Genomic DNA, 19816 nt, shown 5'->3' with positions numbered 1-19816 from the left:
AGCATTAGTAGCACTGCCTTTGGATAGTTGACAAATCTGACAACTTTTAACAAAGCGGGTTGTCTCCTTACGCAAGGTCGGCCATAAGTAACGATCCTCAATAAGCCGCAACACTTTATCTCGACCAACATGCCCCTCGCAGTGCAATTCCTGTATGATCTTCAACAACAGGTTCCCCTCGGGTATACAATTACCTTTGAATAAGTACCCATCATGCAACATGTAGTACCCGGTTTTCGTCCGGCCCAAAAAATACAAAATACAAAAATAATAATAATAAAAACAAATATATTAAATATATATATATATCATATAAAAAATATAAAAAAAAATATAAAAAAGAAGGAAAAGATAAAGTGGCCGAAAGTAGGGTAAAAAAAAAGGGAAGTGAAAAAAGAAGGAAAAGATAAAGTGGCCGAAAGTAGGGTAAAAAAAAAAGGAAGTGAAAAAAAGAAGGAAAAGATAAAGTGGCCGAAAGTAGGGTAAAAAAAAAGGGAAGTGAAAAGGGGAAGGAAAAGATAAAGTGGCCGAAAGTAGTGTAAAAAAAAAAGGAAGTGAAAAGGGGAAGGAAAAGAGAAAGAAAAAGAATAAGAAGAGGGGAGAGAGAGGAAACAAAACGAAAAAAAAAGAAAAAGAGAGGAAGAGAGGAGGCGTGAGAGAGAGGAAGAAAAAAAGGAGAGGCTTTGGCTTTTGGTGAAGAAAAACAAAAAAAGAAGAGAGGAAGAGAGAAAGAGAGGGGAGAGGAAGAAGAGAAGAAGAGAAGGAGAGAAGGAGAGAAGGGGAAAACCGATTCTTTGGATTTTTTGGTAGAAGCTTCATACCCCTCATATCTTTCACTCAAGTATTGCTCTATTTACACTTGATTTCAATGTTTGATTCATTTTTAGCATCCTCGGATGTTGACTAAGAATAGACATGGTGTTTCTTGCATTCACCTTGGACATATGTGATGCTTGGGAGTGTTTTCGATACTAATATGTTCAGCCCTTTCTCTTTGCATTTTTTTTTCTTCTATTTCTTGTTGGAAAAAGCGGGAGAGACCATATTTGGATTTGATTTTCTTGGTTTGGATACGTGTGAATCTCATAATGTGGTCTTGATTCGATTTAAATCTTGATTTACATTTGAGTATTCTATTTTTCCCTCTCTTTATGTTTGTTTTGTTGGACGAGGCTCGGGCTTGGATATTATTTGGACGAGTTGATGGAGGCTTGAGCAATTTCAAGATTTTGTTTGGTTTATTGCAATTTGTGTATATTTGGCCCCCCTTATTGTGTAATTTATCTTATTCATGTCGATTTGTATAATTTCGACATTTATTATTTGGATTATTTGTACAAGTGTGGATTATGAATATATAGGCTTAAAATTGAATATAGGTCATTTCAATTAAAGAAATCATAAGTTGATTTCCTTTATTTGAATTATGAACCTTATTTGATTTCATTTATGAATTTGCCATAAGTTGGCAATAATAGGTTAAATTGATAGATGACACTTTTCCAAATAATCATTTATACCATAAGTTGGTATTTAAAATTAAACCTACCAAAAGTTGGTATGTCATTTTATCATTTATGCCATAAGTTGGTATTTAAAATTAAACCTACCAAAAGTTGGTAGGTCATTTTATCATTTATGCCATAAGTTGCTATTTAAAATTAAACCTACTAAAAGTTGGTAGGGCATTTTATTAAATAAACCACAAGTTGGTATCTAAAATTAAACCTACCAAAAGTTGGTAGGACATTTTATCATTAACACCATAAGTTGGTGTTCAAAATTAAACCTACCAAAAGTTGGTAGGACATTTTATCGTTAACACCATAAGTTGGTGTTTTAAAATTAAATCTATCAAAAGTTGGTAGTGTGTCTCCAAATAAAAAAAAACTATCATAAGTTGATAGTAATATTACAATTTTTTTTAATGCTATCATAAGTTGATAGTATTCTTACAAATCTTTTCCCAAAACTATCATAAGTGGATAGTGTTATTTTAAACCTATTTTCAAATAAAAACTATCATAAATTGATAGTAATATTCCAAGCTTTCTTTTTCAAACACTATCATAAGTTGATAAGTGTGTTGAAAGTAATAATTCAAACTTTAACAATTAACCTTGCAAAGAGCAAGTTTCCATAAGATAGCCATTAGATTAATCCGGGTAACCGTTTTCAAACGGGAGTTGTGGGGTGCCTAACACCTTCCCCACACTCAATCGATCCCCGTACCCTTTTCTCTGGTTCGCAGGTCTTTTCGGTGTCCAATTGCACCTTAAATCAATTGGTGGCGACTCTAAACATTTTTCATCCTCAAACGCCGGTCCGCGTCGTGACCCCGGTTGCGACAACTGGCGACTCTGCTGGGGACACCAGGTTTTTTAAACCTAAGAGGGTCAAGCCCATATGATTAAATTGATTGGCTACGGTTACTTCTTCTTGTATGATTAATTGTTTGTTTCCTTTATATGTCAGAGATGTTGATTTATTTTGTTGTGGTAAAGTATTTGTCATCTCATACATTTACACTCACTGTAGCCTACCAGCTGGGCTCTACCTTTAGTATTAGAGAGGGTTGACCACTATTCTCGTGAGATTCCGTCTCCGCATGGGTAGTGGAAGATATCCTCACCGGATCGACTTCTCTTAAAAGTTAAGGGAGGAGCTTTTGTCCCAATAGTTGGGATTTTAAAAGCAACATGATCTGGGACCTCGCAGAATAGTTAGATAAACTTACCCAAGCACTTTATAAAGCCCTAGATCCATGCCCAAAACCTCCAGAAATTTAGGTTACCCAGTGTAATGGCATATTCTATTTTTGTGTGATTTACTCATTTGTCGTCGATGTTTTGTCTTACACATTTTTAATTGTAATTTCCATTATTGGTTTCTTCTCTCATGCATTCACGTAGGCACAGTCATTGCATTTTGTCAAACTAAATAAGTTCATAGTCATGCATGAAAAAAAAAAAAAAAAAAAAACACCAATTCACTCATGTCTTTGCCATCCTTATAGTATAAGATTACAGTTGTGAATTGCTAAAACAATGAAAATGAACAACAAAAAAAATATAATGGGGCAGTTTGTGAGGAAATTGACTCTTAATTTTCTTGTTGATCAAGTGGGAATGGATCATTCTATGTCTGATTCTGAGGAGGTTTACGTTTTGGCTGTCGATGACAACCTTGTTAATAGACCAGTCATTGAAAGGTTGCTCAAGATTACTTCCTGTAAAGTAACTGCAGTGGACAGTGGAATAAGAATACTTCAGTTTCTGGGATTAGACGAGGAGAATAATTGTCCTGTTGGGTTTGATAGTTTGAAAGTGGATCTAATTATCACCAATTACTGTATGCCTGGAATGACAGGAGATGAGTTGCTAAAGAAAATCAAGGAATCGTCTGCCTTGAGAGAGATTCCGGTGGTAATCAGGTCATCTGAGAACGTAGTGACTCGAATCGACAGATGCTTGGAAGAAGGAGTAGAGGATTTTATTGTAAAGTCAATGAAGTTGTCCGATGTGAAGCGCTTGAAAGGTTACATGACCAGAGACGGAAACAAAGAGAGATGCATCAACAACAAGAGAAAGCTTCCGGAGACTTGTGATCTATGTTTATTACCACCATCACCATCAGAGCCATGTTCTCCACCACCGTTGGAATCTCTTATCAGACAGCTTAAAAGGTCCTGCTTGGATTAAATCCTGATCGTCTGTTATGTCCCCTGCCTCACTGTGCAAATATTCGTAATTTCTTGGGGAGTGTGAAATTTTTTTTTTATTATTATTATTCTGTTTTATTTTTATTTAAGTTGAAAAAAAAAAAAAAAAAAAAAGAGAAAAGAGTCGTCCTCAAGCGGGGAAATGAACAGTTGAGTGTGACAGTTTTGTTTTTTTATTATTATCTGGTTGAAAAGAGAAGCAGGAAGAAAAAAAGAGTTGTCCTCAAGCGGGGAAAATAACATTGGAAGGTGACAGTAAAGTAAGTACTGATGTGACAGGCACCGCGAATGTCTTCGCATATGCAGAGCCATCTTCGTCTTCATCTCCATCTCAATCATTTCTGGCAAAAGCGTGTTTTCTCTCTGAGCCATCTTCATCTCCGTCTCCATCTTCACAATCATACACAATCATCAAAAACACAATGTTGACCTAGACGCTAAGTCTTGGTCCAACACTTTGTTCATCTTCCTCAAGAAATCTTCAAGGATGGATACTCCTAACTCTCCACTTGCAAAAAGGTCTAGAACTGATGAAGGTTCTACTTCTAAAGAAGAGGAAGGTGAAAATGATCCCAGATTCAACCTCTCCCCTATAAGGGAAGACGTATACGAGGACGATCCCCAGAAAACCATCGAATCTCTACAAGAAGCTTTGAGGGAAACCAAAATGAGACTTAAAAAAGCAACCGACAAAGTTCAAGACTACAAAAGGCAACTTATGGTTTCAAAGCATGCCATACAAGGTGTTCGATATATGTCATGGGGCAGACAAGCAAGTACTCATGACCCAGATAAATTACACGAAGCAATCACTGAGATCACAGTACAACTTGGATCTGTTGCAGATGGAATAGACAATGTTCTTTATACCCTAGAATAAAATTCCTATCCAACAGTATGATTATTACTATGTATAAAGGGCAGTGGTTTGATATTGGGAAGATCTATCTGGCCACGATCTTCAAAGCCAAGGATTTTGTCGAGAAGAAGCCAACAAAGGTGGGGAAGTTATTTTTCCCACGGCTTATCACAAGGTTGCTTTTGTTCAAAAGCATTCGACCTCCTCGGCCTCGAGCCTCTTTGGGATATCAAATCACCATGCTGGAAAGAAGGACATGGCGTCAGAGCATCAGCCATTTGAAAACAACTTCAGCTGGAAAGAAGCAGACCCAAGAAGGTCACTCAGCATCACCACCTAGTGATTCCTCATCAGCAGTTGCAGCATCTCCACAATCAGATTGCATGCGTGCAGCGATAGCCCAGCTAGAGATGGGGCTACAAACACTAGAAGAGGGACAGCAAAGGCTGGAGCACATGTTGGCCGTAGTCATGGATATGGTACGGAAGTCCAAACACTAGAAATTTTGGGGAGTTATGTTTTAAACTCAGTAACTGGACCAATTTGGAATTGCCAGATTCTGTCAGCAGCCTTCAAGAGTAAAATCCATCTGCACTACCATCTGTGGTCCGGCTCACGGCCATTGATTGGGTTTTAATAATGAGCATGTCTTTACTTTACTTTGATAAATTTCTCTAGTACAGCTTTTGCATGTTCAATGCTTCCAGTTCTCATGTTTTTGATGCTCTGTTACACTCATCATTCCTACATTTATTTGCCCAATTCCCGTGTTTTTGATGCCTTTGTTACATTCATCATCCCACATTTATTTGCCTTTATTTGTCCATCACTTGCAAATTCCAAATCTTGCAAATTCCATTTTGACAGGATTGAAATTGATGATAATGGAAAGATGAACCGAATGAACCAGATTTTGGGGCACCCATTAACAATGTCGAGTTTGACTTGAACATTGAGGATGAATCTGAGATATAGTCAGAAATGTTGAAACAAGTTTAATCAAAAAGAAAAGATAATTCAAATGGATGAGGTTGTTAATTTGGGGTTGGAAATTTGAATTGGTGCAAACTTGGAAGATTAGAGATGAAATAAAGAAGCAATTTGATGTCGGATGTCTTGCTGTAGTAAAATACCCCGAATGATATAGAAATATTGCACCGGTACTGAAAAAGGATGATTGTAATCAGATCACGATGGCACTAGAAGATAAAGAGGAAATTACTGTCATTACTTTATGTGGTACCTTTTGCTATGAAGTCATGCCATTTGGTCTAAAAATGCGGGAGATACTTGTCAGCAAACCAAGGTCATTCTGTTTCATGATATGATGCATAAAGAGATTGAAGTGCATGGGGATAACATAATTGCCAAGCCAAGTGAGGATGAAGATCACATGATTAACTTGGAAAAGTTTGTTCAAAAGGTTGAGAAGACACTAGTTGAAGTTGAACCCCTCAAAATGCGCATTCGGGACAATTTCAAGGAAGTTGTTAAGTTTTATTGGTAGCCAAAAAAAAAAAAAAAAAAAAAAACCCGCTAGAGTGAAAACCCGCAAGGGCGCTCTAGGCAAAAATAGGGGCAAAAAAAAAAAAAAAAATTCTGCTAAAGTGAAAAAAACCTCACAGGCGTTTCAATTTGGGCTGCAAGTTCAAATTTCAGATTGTTTGAAGAAGGATGGTTGGATTACGAGTTTGTTGAATTGATGAGTGGTGCCTGAGTTGGCTGTTAACTTGTCTCACATTGACATAGGTGGGAGTGCAAAATTAATTTCGTAATTGAAGGGTTGGAGATCAGTTAATTGGACATGTACCCAAAACTGGGGCAGATTTTGGGGTGCTCTTGATACCATCAGATATTTTACCTTGCTAAGGTGTTAGTCTGTTACATAGAAGAAGAATTTTGTTGGCAGAAATGGAAGGTTCAGAGATAGGCTCATACAAGTCAGATTTGATTATTGTTAATTGGGTGCACACCAAAATTGGGGCAATTTTGGTACAATCTTTGAATTATCACATATTTCATCTTGAAGAAGCTCGGTTTGTCCTTTCTGCCTTTGATTTCTCTGCTTTCTTGTACATATTTCATTCTAAAATATTTTATTACCACCTATCCTTTTCAATACAAATTGTGAGGAAATTCATTTCTTCAATTTTGTTGCTTGTTGTCTCCTTTTCCACATCCCAATTCAATTCTCATTTCATACTCCAAAAATTATTATCATTTGCTTTCAATAATTGACAAGCATGGCTGTACTTTTGAATTTATCACTGACAAAGTTTTGACAGGAAATATAATGAGTGCATCAGGACAATACTTTTGATAGGAAGTTGATGGATTTTGGCATCCTAAGCTGGAAAGGATCTGAGTGAAAAGCCTGAAGCTGAAGCAGGTGTTAGCAGGAAAGAGAAGCTCACATTCCTAAGCCGTGCAAAAAAAAAAAAAAAAAAAAAAAAAAAGATTTGAATAAGGAAATTCAGATAAATGGGTAGCTTTGAATTCAGATGCGTACGAACATGCAAATTTCAGGGAAAATGAATTGATTATGGGAATGCACATTGGAAAAGGAAAAGAGAAAGCTCAAGAGCTGGGATCCAGAACGGAAAAAGGCCTTCACTAATCAGATTAGAGAAGATACATTGAAAGCTCAGTGAGTCAGAAAGTCAACCCTGACAGAGAAACAAATTTGGTTTAGCAATTCGTAATTGTGCGCTTGTTGGAGGATGGCAAAACCATGAGAAAACATGCATCCATTCATTCATGAGACATTCATAATTGAGCAAAATAGGTCAGTGCATGCATCATCACTGCATAAATAAAAAATTTTCAGCCAAGCCGGGAATGGCTACAGTGATCCCGAGCACCTTTTTCTCAATAAAACAAAAATTTCAAAAAATCAAAAAAAATCTTTTCCAGCCAAGTCGGGAATGGCTACAATGATCCCGAGCACCTATTTCTCAAAAAATAAAAAAAAAATAAAAAAAAAATCAAATCAAAAAATCTTTTCCAGCCAAGTCAGGAATGGCTACAATGATCCCGAGCACCTTTTTCACAATAAAAAAAAAATCAAAAATCAAAAATTTTCAGCCAAGCCGGGGATGGCTACAGTGATCCCGAGCACCTTTTCACCAAAAAAAAAAAAAAAAAAAGTCAAAGATTAAAAAAAAAAAAACAGTTGGCCAAACCGGGAATGGCCTTGTGATCCCGTGCCCCCTTTATTTTCTTGCACAAACATTGGCCAAGCCGGGAATGGCCTTGTGATCCCGTGCCCCCTTTATTTTCTTGCACAAACAGTTGGCCAAGCCGGGAATGGCCTTGTGATCCCGTGCCCCTTTATTTTTCTGCACAAACAGTTGGCCAAGCCGGGAATGGCCTTGTGATCCCGTGCCCTTTATTTTCTTGCACAAACAGTTGGCCAAGCCGGGAATGGCCTTGTGATCCCGTGCCCCTTTATTTTCTTGCACAAACTTTTTGGCCAAGCCGGGAATGGCCTTGTGATCCCGTGCCCCTTTATTTTTCTGCACAAACAGTTGGCCAAGCCGGGAATGGCCTTGTGATCCCGTGCCCTTTATTTTCTTGCACGAACATTGGCCAAGCCGGGAATGGCCACAGTGATCCCGTGCCCCTTTATTTTCTTGCACGAACATTGGCCAAGCCGGGAATGGCCTTGTGATCCCGTGCCCCTTATTTTCTTGCACCAACATTGGCCAAGCCGGGAATGGCCTTGTGATCCCGTGCCCCTTTATTTTCTTGCACAAACTTTTTGGCCAAGCCGGGAATGGCCACAATGATCCCGCGCATTTCAGGCCCGTACGAAACGCGGTTGACTACGCCTTTGTTTGCCTTTTATTTCATAAAAGACATACAAAAGGGGGCAGCTGTAGTACCCGGTTTTCGTCCGGCCCAAAAAATACAAAATACAAAAATAATAATAATAAAAACAAATATATTAAATATATATATATATCATATAAAAAATATAAAAAAAATATATATATATAAAAAAAATATATAAAAAAGAAGGAAAAGATAAAGTGGCCGAAAGTGGGGTAAAAAAAAAGGGAAGTGAAAAAAGAAGGAAAAGATAAAGTGGCCGAAAGTAGGGTAAAAAAAAGGAAGTGAAAAAGGGAAGTGAAAAGGGGAAGGAAAAGATAAAGTGGCCGAAAGTAGTGTAAAAAAAAAAGGAAGTGAAAAGGGGAAGGAAAAGAGAAAGAAAAAGAATAAGAAGAGGGGAGAGAGAGGAAACAAAACGAAAAAAAAAAGAAAAAGAGAGGAAGAGAGGAGGCGTGAGAGAGAGGAAGAAAAAAAGGAGAGGCTTTGGCTTTTGGTGAAGAAAAACAAAAAAAGAAGAGAGGAAGAGAGGAAGAGAGGGGAGAGGAAGAAGAGAAGAAGAGAAGGAGAGAAGGAGAGAAGGGGAAAACCGATTCTTTGGATTTTTTGGTAGAAGCTTCATACCCCTCATATCTTTCACTCAAGTATTGCTCTATTTACACTTGATTTCAATGTTTGATTCATTTTTAGCATCCTCGGATGTGGACTAAGAATAGACATGGTGTTTCTTGCATTCACCTTGGACATATGTGATGCTTGGGAGTGTTTTCGATACTAATATGTTGAGCCCTTTCTCTTTGCATTTTTTTTTCTTCTATTTCTTGTTGGAAAAAGCGGGAGAGACCATATTTGGATTTGATTTTCTTGGTTTGGATACGTGTGAATCTCATAATGTGGTCTTGATTCGATTTAAATCTTGATTTACATTTGAGTATTCTATTTTTCCCTCTCTTTATGTTTGTTTTGTTGGACGAGGCTCGGGCTTGGATATTATTTGGACGAGTTGATGGAGGCTTGAGCAATTTCAAGATTTTGTTTGGTTTATTGCAATTTGTGTATATTTGGCCCCCCTTATTGTGTAATTTATCTTATTCATGTCGATTTGTATAATTTCGACATTTATTATTTGGATTATTTGTACAAGTGTGGATTATGAATATATAGGCTTAAAATTGAATATAGGTCATTTCAATTAAAGAAATCATAAGTTGATTTCCTTTATTTGAATTATGAACCTTATTTGATTTCATTTATGAATTTGCCATAAGTTGGCAATAATAGGTTAAATTGATAGATGACATTTTTCCAAATAATCATTTATACCATAAGTTGGTATTTAAAATTAAACCTACCAAAAGTTGGTATGTCATTTTATCATTTATGCCATAAGTTGGTATTTAAAATTAAACCTATCAAAAGTTGGTAGGTCATTTTATCATTTATGCCATAAGTTGGTATTTAAAATTAAACCTACTAAAAGTTGGTAGGGCATTTTATTAAATAAACCACAAGTTGGTATCTAAAATTAAACCTACCAAAAGTTGGTAGGACATTTTATCATTAACACCATAAGTTGGTGTTCAAAATTAAACCTACCAAAAGTTGGTAGGACATTTTATCATTAACACCATAAGTTGGTGTTCAAAATTAAACCTACCAAAAGTTGGTAGGACATTTTATCGTTAACACCATAAGTTGGTGTTTTAAAATTAAATCTATCAAAAGTTGGTAGTGTGTCTCCAAATAAAAAAAAACTATCATAAGTTGATAGTAATATTACAATTTTTTTTAATGCTATCATAAGTTGATAGTATTCTTACAAATCTTTTCCCAAAACTATCATAAGTGGATAGTGTTATTTTAAACCTATTTTCAAATAAAAACTATCATAAATTGATAGTAATATTCCAAGCTTTCTTTTTCAAACACTATCATAAGTTGATAAGTGTGTTGAAAGTAATAATTCAAACTTTAACAATTACACCTTGCAAAGAGCAAGTTTCCATAAGATAGCCATTAGATTAATCCGGGTAACCGTTTTCAAACGGGAGTTGTGGGGTGCCTAACACCTTCCCCACACTCAATCGATCCCCGTACCCTTTTCTCTGGTTCGCAGGTCTTTTCGGTGTCCAATTGCACCTTAAATCAATTGGTGGTGACTCTAAATATTTTTCATCCTCAAACGCCGGTCCGCGTCGTGACCCCGGTTGCGACACAACACATAATCATAGTATGGAGTAGTATGCAAGTCGGCCAAGATAGGACCAGAAAAAGGATCTAATGGCAGGGCCTCTTTCAACCATTCATAGCCTAGTACGTGATTTTGCATGGTGGCAATCAAAGAAGACCTGCGACTAAGGGCATGCGCTACTCTATTTAAGTTACCCGATTTGTGTTTAATGACAAAAGAGAACTGTTGTGTGAATGCTGACCAACGTGCATGCCTAGATGATAACTTGTCCTGGCTATGCAAGTGCTTCAATGCCTCATGATCCGAAAACAAAATAAACTCATTATATGCAAGATATGAACTCCAGTGTTTCAAGGCTCGAACCAATGCATAAAATTCAAAATTCCAAATCGTAGGTACTGTAGTTGAGTTTAGAACCCGCTAATTTTTCACTAAAATATGCCACAGGCTTACCTTGTTGGCTCAACACGGCTCCGATGTTGACTTTAGAGGCATCACAATGCAATTCAAAAGGTACGAAAAAATCAGGTAAGACCAAGATCAGGGCGGATGTTAGTAATTCTTTCACCCAAACAAAAGCCAGTTCCCAGCACGTATGGAATCAGTAAGTGGTGCGGTGATGGTACCAAAGTCACGAATGAACCATCAATAGAAAGATACCAAGCCATAGAAACTGCGGACCTCCTGGATCGTAGTAGGAGTAGGCTATTGACGCATCGTTGTAACCTTGGAGTCATCAACTGAAAGGCCATACTTCGAGACAATATAACCCAGAAACAGTACTGATTCGGACAAGAAGGTGCACTTGTGTAGTGTAGCAAATAAACCTTCTTCCCGTAGGACCTCAAGGACCTCTCGGAGATGGCATAAGTGAGATTCAGCCGAGGTACTATAGACCAAGTTGTCATCAAAATATACGACTAGAATTCCCAATGAATAGGCGAAAAATCTGGTTCATAACAAGCATGAATGTACTAGGAGTGTTTGACAGGTCGAAAGGCATCACTAGCCACTCATACAACCCTTCCCTCATTTTGAATGCCATTTTCCACTCATCACCTGGACGGACTCAAATCTGGTGATAACCACTTTTCAAATCCAATTGAAAAACACTACGACACCACTCAATTGATCAAGCAAATCATCTAAACACGGAATAGGGAATTTGTACCGTACAGTAATCTTATTAATAGCCCAACTATCGACACATATACGCCAAGAACCATCTTTCTTCGGTGTAAGCAACGCTGGCACAACACAAGGACTAAGGCTCTCTCGGATGTGTCATTTGGCAATAAATCCTCAACCTGCCATCGTAATTCCTCATGCTCCCTTAGACTCATACGATAGTGGGGCGATTAGGTAAACTAGCTCCCGAAACTAGATCAATCTAGTGTTTTAGGTGACGTAATGGCGGTAATCCACGTGGTAGGTCTTCCGGAAAGACATCAAAAAATTCAGAAATTAAAATTTGCACATCTGGCTGTATGGGTCTTCCTTCTGAACTTTCCTTACCCACAACTATGAAAACCACCCTTTCTGAACGATTGAATGCATGAAAACCACCCCTGTCTCAACAGATGGTTTGGACTGAGTCTAAGATGATCTTCATGTTGTTAAATATAAACACTACAAGAAAAATGGTTATTGGCAACGTAACTATAGGCAACGAGAAGGTTTTTGTTGCCAATACAATGTCATAGGCAACAAACAAAACAAGTTGTTGCTATTGGTTTTTATATTGCCAACAAACTTCAAGTTTCATTGCAATTGAAAGTGGCGCCACACCCGCGAATGCTTGGCGCCAAAATAATAAAAACTGGGTCCCAAATAATAAAAACGTAGAATATTGTTTTGTTGCCAATGATTACAATTATTGGCAACGAAATATAATTGTTTCCAATACAACATAACTATTGACAACAAATTTCTATGTTTGTTACCAATGATTAAACCTATTGGCAACGAAATAAAAGTGTTGCCAGTACACGATAACTATTCATAACAAATTGTTGATTATTGTTACCCATAATCTATCTTTTTGGCAATGAGAGAAAATTATTGCTAATAGATAATAAATAGTTACAACAATATTTTATTTTTATTGCCATTGAGAAAAATTGTTTGTTGTAAATGCTTATTAGTAACAAAAAAGTTGTTGCCAAAGTTAAATTATAGGCAACGAACCAATGAACTTGTTGCCATTGTAATTGGTACATGCATAGTTGAATCAGATCCTGCACTGCATAGAGGACAACTAGCTGACCAAATTCGATGATGATCGACTTATAATTAAGTTCTCACACGAAGGGATAAGAAGAAGAGGATGCCGATTGGGATTGAAGAGCCAGGTGGTGCGCATTTAGTTGTGATTAGCAATTTTAAGGCCACTGCGGTCCGAGTTGCCTCCTCTTGCTTAACAATTCATATGGCTCTAATCATTGTAGCTGAAAATACATCTTGTTTCTTTTCGTTCGTGGGCCTCTAAGCTCATCGAACCGGATTGACGCAGTGCGAAAGCTAGTAACACTCGAATTTATTCACAACGAAATCAAGAAATCTGGAATCCACCATTGAGAGAATCAATCTCAAGAATTTTATTAGTAATATACATAATAATGACTTAAAAACGTTTATGAGACTATTTATAGTCTAGAAAATAACAATCAAACCCTAATCAGACTTTTAATTAAACTAGAATTGGAAACACAATTAATTAAAACGTGCAGGAATTTAATTAACTCCGTTGAACTATAAAACGACGCCTTTTTGATTTCCTTCCGAATCTCAAATGGGGCCAGCCCCAAGTTGACTTTTAAGTCTTCAAAATCAGTCCTCGAAAATATATTATAATAATGAAATACAAGAGCGGATCAAAAGTTACGGACGGTCAAAGTTGAAAAACTGGAACTTTTAATTCAAAAACAGCAACTTCAATTCCTATTCAAATTTGGCTTCTTCCGAACACGTTCCAACTTCTTAAGGAATTCTTCCAAGGCACATTCTACGTCACGGACTTTCTTTCATGGTTAAATATATATTCTCGTGACTTTCTTTCATGGTTAAATATATATTCCTTTCAAAAAAAGAAAAAGAAAAAAATATCTCATTACATAAAAAACCTTTTTTTAATAATAATGTGATTCTATTAAAAAGTCTTTTTTTTCAAGCGGGGTCTTAAAAAAACCCTTCTTAAAATTAAGAGGGCTTTATTCTTTTCCATTGGCGCGCGTTGTTGAGCAGCTTCCCTCTCAGTGGTTCTTCGGCTCTCCTTCTCACCCGTGTTTGCGGTGAGTGTATGCTATTTGGTTCTCTGCTTGCCTCCTCCCTTCTAGCACTAATTGAACGAGAGTGTATGCTATTTGGTTCTCTGCTCGCCTCCTCCCTTCTAGCACTAATTGAACGAGGTAACTGAGACCCAATTCTCCTTTAGTTCGTTCCCTTTTTCTCTGTTTTCCATGATTTCTTTCTTTTAGGCTACCTTGTTTTGTGTTGGTGGTTTTGGGTGTGTATTGTTGCGGTTTAATTTTACCGTGGATTTTTCTTTTGATCGCTTTTCGTTTCTATTCTCATCTGTCTGATTATGCCAACCATATTTTGGGTTTAATAGATTTTTGGGTAAGTCATATGGAACTAAAGGAATGATTGTCAACTAGACTTAGACGATTTTACCTCTGATTCCTATATGCGTATATAATACAAAGAATATTCCAGCTAGAATATCAATAGGCTATAGAAGAGACTAGGGAATTATTGGCCTTAGCGATTCTTCACTCCTTGTTTCATAGCTTTCAAGAAGTCAGTGGATCGATCAAATAGCCGAACTCTAAAGAAAAATCATTATTGATAGTCCAAGACCACATTGATTTATAGATGGAACTGTTATGGATTTATGTTCTAATATGACGTCGAATTGCATTTAGTTTCTTCAAGGCCATTGTAATTTGTTTATAACGTAATGCCTTCAAGGGCATTGTAATTCTCCTAAATGTTCTTGACTTACAAGGTTCAATTAGTTTTCTTTTTTAATGCTGAGGACCCTTATCATACTTTTTTATATAAAAAAATTTCCTCCAACTTTTAGCAGTTGAAAATTTTGATTGTTGTATGGCTTATGTTTCAATGGCCGAAGGGGCAACAAACGAGTACTATGATCCATTTAATTCTTAGTTTCTAAAATCTTGGTGGTGATGGCACCGCTTTATTATAGTCTCTGTTTTATATAATTTTGGAATCTTCTTAATTATTTTTAAGTGCCTTTTTACTATTATAGTATGAGATTTATTTTGGTATTTGATTGATGCATGTACTTACAAGAGTAGATGGGTAAAGCATGGATCCAGTTGAATGATAGATTTTGTGATGATTACGTAAAAGGCGTGACTACTTTTTTTAGATTTTGCAATGCAAGTAGTTGATGGATCTAATAGAATTCGTTGCCCTTGTCGCTCCTGTGTCAATCGTTTATTCTTCCCTCTTGAAGTAGTGAGAAGACACTTATTTATGAAAGGGATGGATAAGAGATATACGATATGGGAGTTGCATGGTGAGGCAAATGAAAGATTTAGAGTTGATCCTCATGATGAGGATAGAAATACTGCAATGGATGAAATAATAAATGAAGGTGTTGAAGAGGAATCTAGTGATGAGATGGATGAGATGTATGAAGATTTAAATGGAGGGAATTTCATGAATGATATGACAGGGGAGCCATCAAGTTATAATGAAGAGCAAGTAGATGATATATTTACTCAAACTTTGAGGGATTCACAACTTCCTCTTTACCCAGGTTGTGATACATTCTCTATGCTGTCATTCTTGATAAATATGCTCCATATAAAAAACTTAACAGGGCTCTCCAATAAAGGATTTGACATGTACCTTCAGCTATTTAAAAGGGCTTTACCGAAAGGAGAGACACTACCAAAGGATTATTATGAGGCAAAGACTATAATGCGTAACTTGGGGCTGAGCTATCAACGCATTCATGCATGCAAAAATGACTGTGTTTTATTTTGGAAAGAAAATGAGGATAAACAAGAGTGCCCAACTTGTGGAGATTCTAGATGGGTGGAAAGATATGGCAAAAGGCATAATAAGGTGCCTAAAAAGGTGGTATTATATTTTCCATTGATACCAAGGTTGCAACGACTTTTTATGTGTAGAAAGACTGCAATGCATATGAGATGGCATAAAGATGTGCGTGTACCAGAAGAGGGCGTGCTACGCCATCCTGTGGACTCTGAAGTGTGGAAAGATTTTGATAATAAGCATTCTTGGTTTGCTAAGGAACCTCGCAATGTACGTCTAGGTCTTGCTAGTGATGGATTTAACCCATTTGGAAATATAAGCAATGCATACAGCATATGGCCAGTCGTTTTGATGCCTTACAACTTACCACCTTGGATGTGTATGAAGGAGCCATATTTTATGATGTCTTTATTGATTCCTGGACCAAGATCACCTGGCAATGATATTGATGTATTCTTAAGACCTTTAATAGAAGAATGTAAAGATTTGTGGAGTAATGGAGTGCCAACGTATGATGCATCAAAAGGAGAGACTTTTAATATGCATGCTGCAATTTTATGGACTATAAATGATTTTCCGGCATATGGAAATCTGTCTGGTTGGAGTACGAAAGGGAAAATGGCTTGTCCAAAGTGTAACAAGGAAACAATGTCTGATAGACTTACTTTTGGGAGAAAGCAATGTTACATGCACCATCGTCGTTTCCTTCCTCCATCACACTCGTTTAGGAAGAATAAACGGATGTTTGACAATAAGATAGATAATAATTCAAAGCCAAAGAATTTGTCTGGTGATGAATTGCTACAACAAATGAGATGTATAGGCAATATGGCGTTCGGGAAAGATCCCATTACAGGAAAGTCCAGGTTGAAAAAAAATAGACCACCAGAACAATTAAATTGGACAAAGAAAAGCATATTTTATGAGTTGCCCTATTGGAGAACTTTACTTTTGCGCCACAATTTGGACGTAATGCATATTGAGAAGAATATATGTGACAGTTTATTGTGGACAATTATGAATGTTAAGGGGAAGACAAAAGATAATATTAGTGCACGCTTAGATTTGCAAAAAATTGGAATTCGACATGAATTGCATCCACGTCATGAGGGAGCAAGACAAACAATGCCTGTAGCATGTTTCACCTTATCTCGAAAGGAGGTGCATTTATTTTGTGACTTTATTCGAGCAGTAAAACTTCCTGATGGTTATGCTTCAAACATTGCAAGATGTGTGAAGGACAATGAATGTACGTTCATGGGGATGAAAAGTCACGATTCTCATGTCTTTTTACAGCGGATTTTGCCTGTGGGAATACGGGGTTTCTTGAGAAAGGATGTGTCTGAATCCATTATTCAATTGGGACGATTCTTCCAAGAGCTTTGTTGTAGGACCCTAAAGTTGGAAGTTTTAGAATCTTTGGAACATGATATTGTTGTCCTGCTATGTAAGTTCGAGACCATATTTCCTCCTTCATTCTTTGATATCATGGAACATTTAGCAATTCATTTGCCAGGAGAAGCCAAACTTGCAGGCCCCGTACAATATAGGTGGATGTATCCAATTGAGAGGTAAAATGTGTATATTTCTCAACTTTTAAATAGTTTATATCTTTTAGAAATTCCTTAACATGTAGCTTAAATTCTTAGGTTTCTACGAACCCTTAAGTGTTATGTTAGGAACAAAGCACGACCGGAAGGTTCTATTGCGGAAGCGTATATTAATAATGAATGCTTGACATTTTGCTCAATGTACCTTAATGGAGTTGAGACAAAATTCAATCGGCAAGACCGAAATAACGATGGAGGCGACAATGAAGTTTTTGACGGTGTATCAATATTTCATCAAAATGTTGGCCTTTGGGTTGTGGAAAATTTGATACATTGTCATTCGAGGATTGGAGGAAGGCTCATTTCACCGTGTTCAATAATTGTGATGAAATACATCCATATAAAAGGTTGGTTTGTATATAATTAGTTTATTTACACTATTCAACAACTACTTAGTGCTACAACTGAATGATTATTTTTGTCAATTAGTGAGCACTTTGATATAATTGAAAGAGAAAGTCAAGTTAATGTAGACCGTCGGCATCAGCACCAATTCCCCATATGGTTGGAAAAACATGTAAGCACTATTATATTTATATTATTATGCTCTTACAATTTTATACATGCAAGCGCACAAAACATACTAATTTAAAAATTGGAACAGGTAGATTTGATGTTTTCCCAAAATGCGCCAGAAGCTAGTGAAGATATATATGCTATATCTCGTTTTCCTGATATGAGAGTGACACGCTATACTGGATGCATTGTTAATGGGATGAGGTTCCACACAAGTGATAGGGAGAGGAATCTTAGAACTCAAAATAGTGGTGTTGTCATTATAGGGGACCATGGTGATGAGGAAATTGAGTTTTATGGAGTTTTAAATGATATTATATGTTTGACATATATTGGAAATAGGAAGGTCTATTTGTTTAAGTGTACGTGGTGGCACTTGGGAAGGAAAAATATGGGACTTCGCAAAGACAATAATTTTACAAGTGTTAATGTATCTCGGACATGGTATAATGAGGATCCTTATGTACTAGCATCTCAAGTACAACAAGTGTTCTATTTGAATGACACAAAATATCGAGATCCATGGCGTGTAGTTCAAAAAGCCCACCATAGAAATGTTTATGATGTCAAAGAGATATCAAGTGAAGGAGCAAATGCTATGACAAATGTTGAGGATGATAGTGATTTGTCATTGGGAAAAGAAGCTTATCAAGGTGAACAGTCAAATGTTATGGGTAATTCCATGCAACTGAATGTCATTTTTGAGAGCTTACAACGAGAAGATGTACAAGCTGATGATATCGATCCCACAGAATTTGAGGCAGTTTTTAATAAAGGAGAAATGTCGATAGATGTAGGCAATGTGGATGAAGAAGAGTCTGATGAAGGGAGTAGACATTCACTTGAATTGTTTGAGTCAAATGATGAGACAGATGATGATTAAGATTGCTGCAAAATAACTTGACACAGGTACAACATATATAATTTCCTGATTGAAAGTATTGAATGTCCACAGGTTTTAATTTCATATACTTAAATGGTAATTCCTTTGCTTTTTTTATTTATATGATGGCCTTTTCACCACATGCACAATATTCTTTTACTAATACTTTTCTTTATTATTATTTTAGGTTTTGACATGGCACCTGGAAATAAAAAGAGATTGCGGAGGAGCTATGAAGACACCAACAATTCGTCTCACGCTTCTATAGCTGATGCCTCTTTTCCTGGTAGCGCACAAGCATCAGTGCCTTCCTCAACATCACATTCTAACACTAATGTTCGCACTAGAGCTTCAACTATTCTTCCACACACTTCTAATAGCTCAATTCCTCCTGGTTTTAGTCCTCCACCAACTAATGTACCAAGTCCAGCTAGTGTTGGTAAATATATGATTTTCTTTGTCTTGTATTTATCATTATAAATTTTTTCCTTTAACCATAAATGTCACATGTATTTCACTTTAATTGTGTTCATAGAATCTGCCTCTATTTCTGCTACACGAACAAGACGAGGACCAGCAAAGAATGGGAAGCTAGAATTGGTTACAAAAAATGGGCAAAGAGTATTTCTTCTATGGGAGGAAGGAATGTACAGGCCTTCAGATATTGAGTGGTCTATTCCTTTCGCGAGAGAGATGGGCATAATTTTGAAATCATTTTGCTCTCCAACATGTTCGACATGGGCTAAAGTTTCCCCTGAAAAGAAAAGCCAGTTCCGTAAGAGATTATTGGTATGATAATTGAAAATTTTATATACCATTGATGATTTTATACATACTTTGTATGTGGAGGAATTTTTTTATAAATTGTTTTGGAATTGTAGGATAAATTTGTTCTGGATTTCAGCCGTGTAGAAGTGGACATTGGAGTAGATCAAATGTTTAGCGACTCTTTTCGCCGTTGGAGGTGTGAAATGAGTGAGCACTATAAGTCACTCTTAGAGCTGCATTCATATGATGAGATTCTTGACAAACCTTATCGGGGCATTAGTAAAGAAGATTGGCAGGTGGTTTGTAAGCGCTTTTCAGAAGAGAAGTTCATGGTAAAGAGCCAACACTTTTTAAAATTAATTTTTTGCTGATTATGCTTTGTTCTCTAATTTTGCATGATGGATAAGTT

General features: G+C 36.7%; 1 protein-coding gene across 1 annotated transcript; it reads left to right on the top strand.

Moving 5' to 3' along the window:
* The first annotated feature begins 12925 nt into the window (after positions 1 to 12925).
* Positions 12926 to 18639, top strand: LOC120009627. Its single transcript, XM_038860283.1, has 6 exons — positions 12926 to 13071; positions 14076 to 14217; positions 14873 to 14888; positions 14996 to 17201; positions 17280 to 17493; positions 17845 to 18639. The coding sequence occupies exons 1-6, from the start codon at positions 12926 to 12928 to the stop codon at positions 18637 to 18639; spliced, it is 3519 nt and encodes a 1172-aa protein (XP_038716211.1).
* The last annotated feature ends 1177 nt before the right edge of the window (positions 18640 to 19816 follow it).

Source organism: Tripterygium wilfordii, chromosome 2 (genome assembly GCF_013401445.1).
Source record: "Tripterygium wilfordii isolate XIE 37 chromosome 2, ASM1340144v1, whole genome shotgun sequence".
Classification (NCBI taxonomy): domain Eukaryota; kingdom Viridiplantae; phylum Streptophyta; class Magnoliopsida; order Celastrales; family Celastraceae; genus Tripterygium; species Tripterygium wilfordii.
This window is presented reverse-complemented; position numbering and strand designations above follow the sequence as displayed.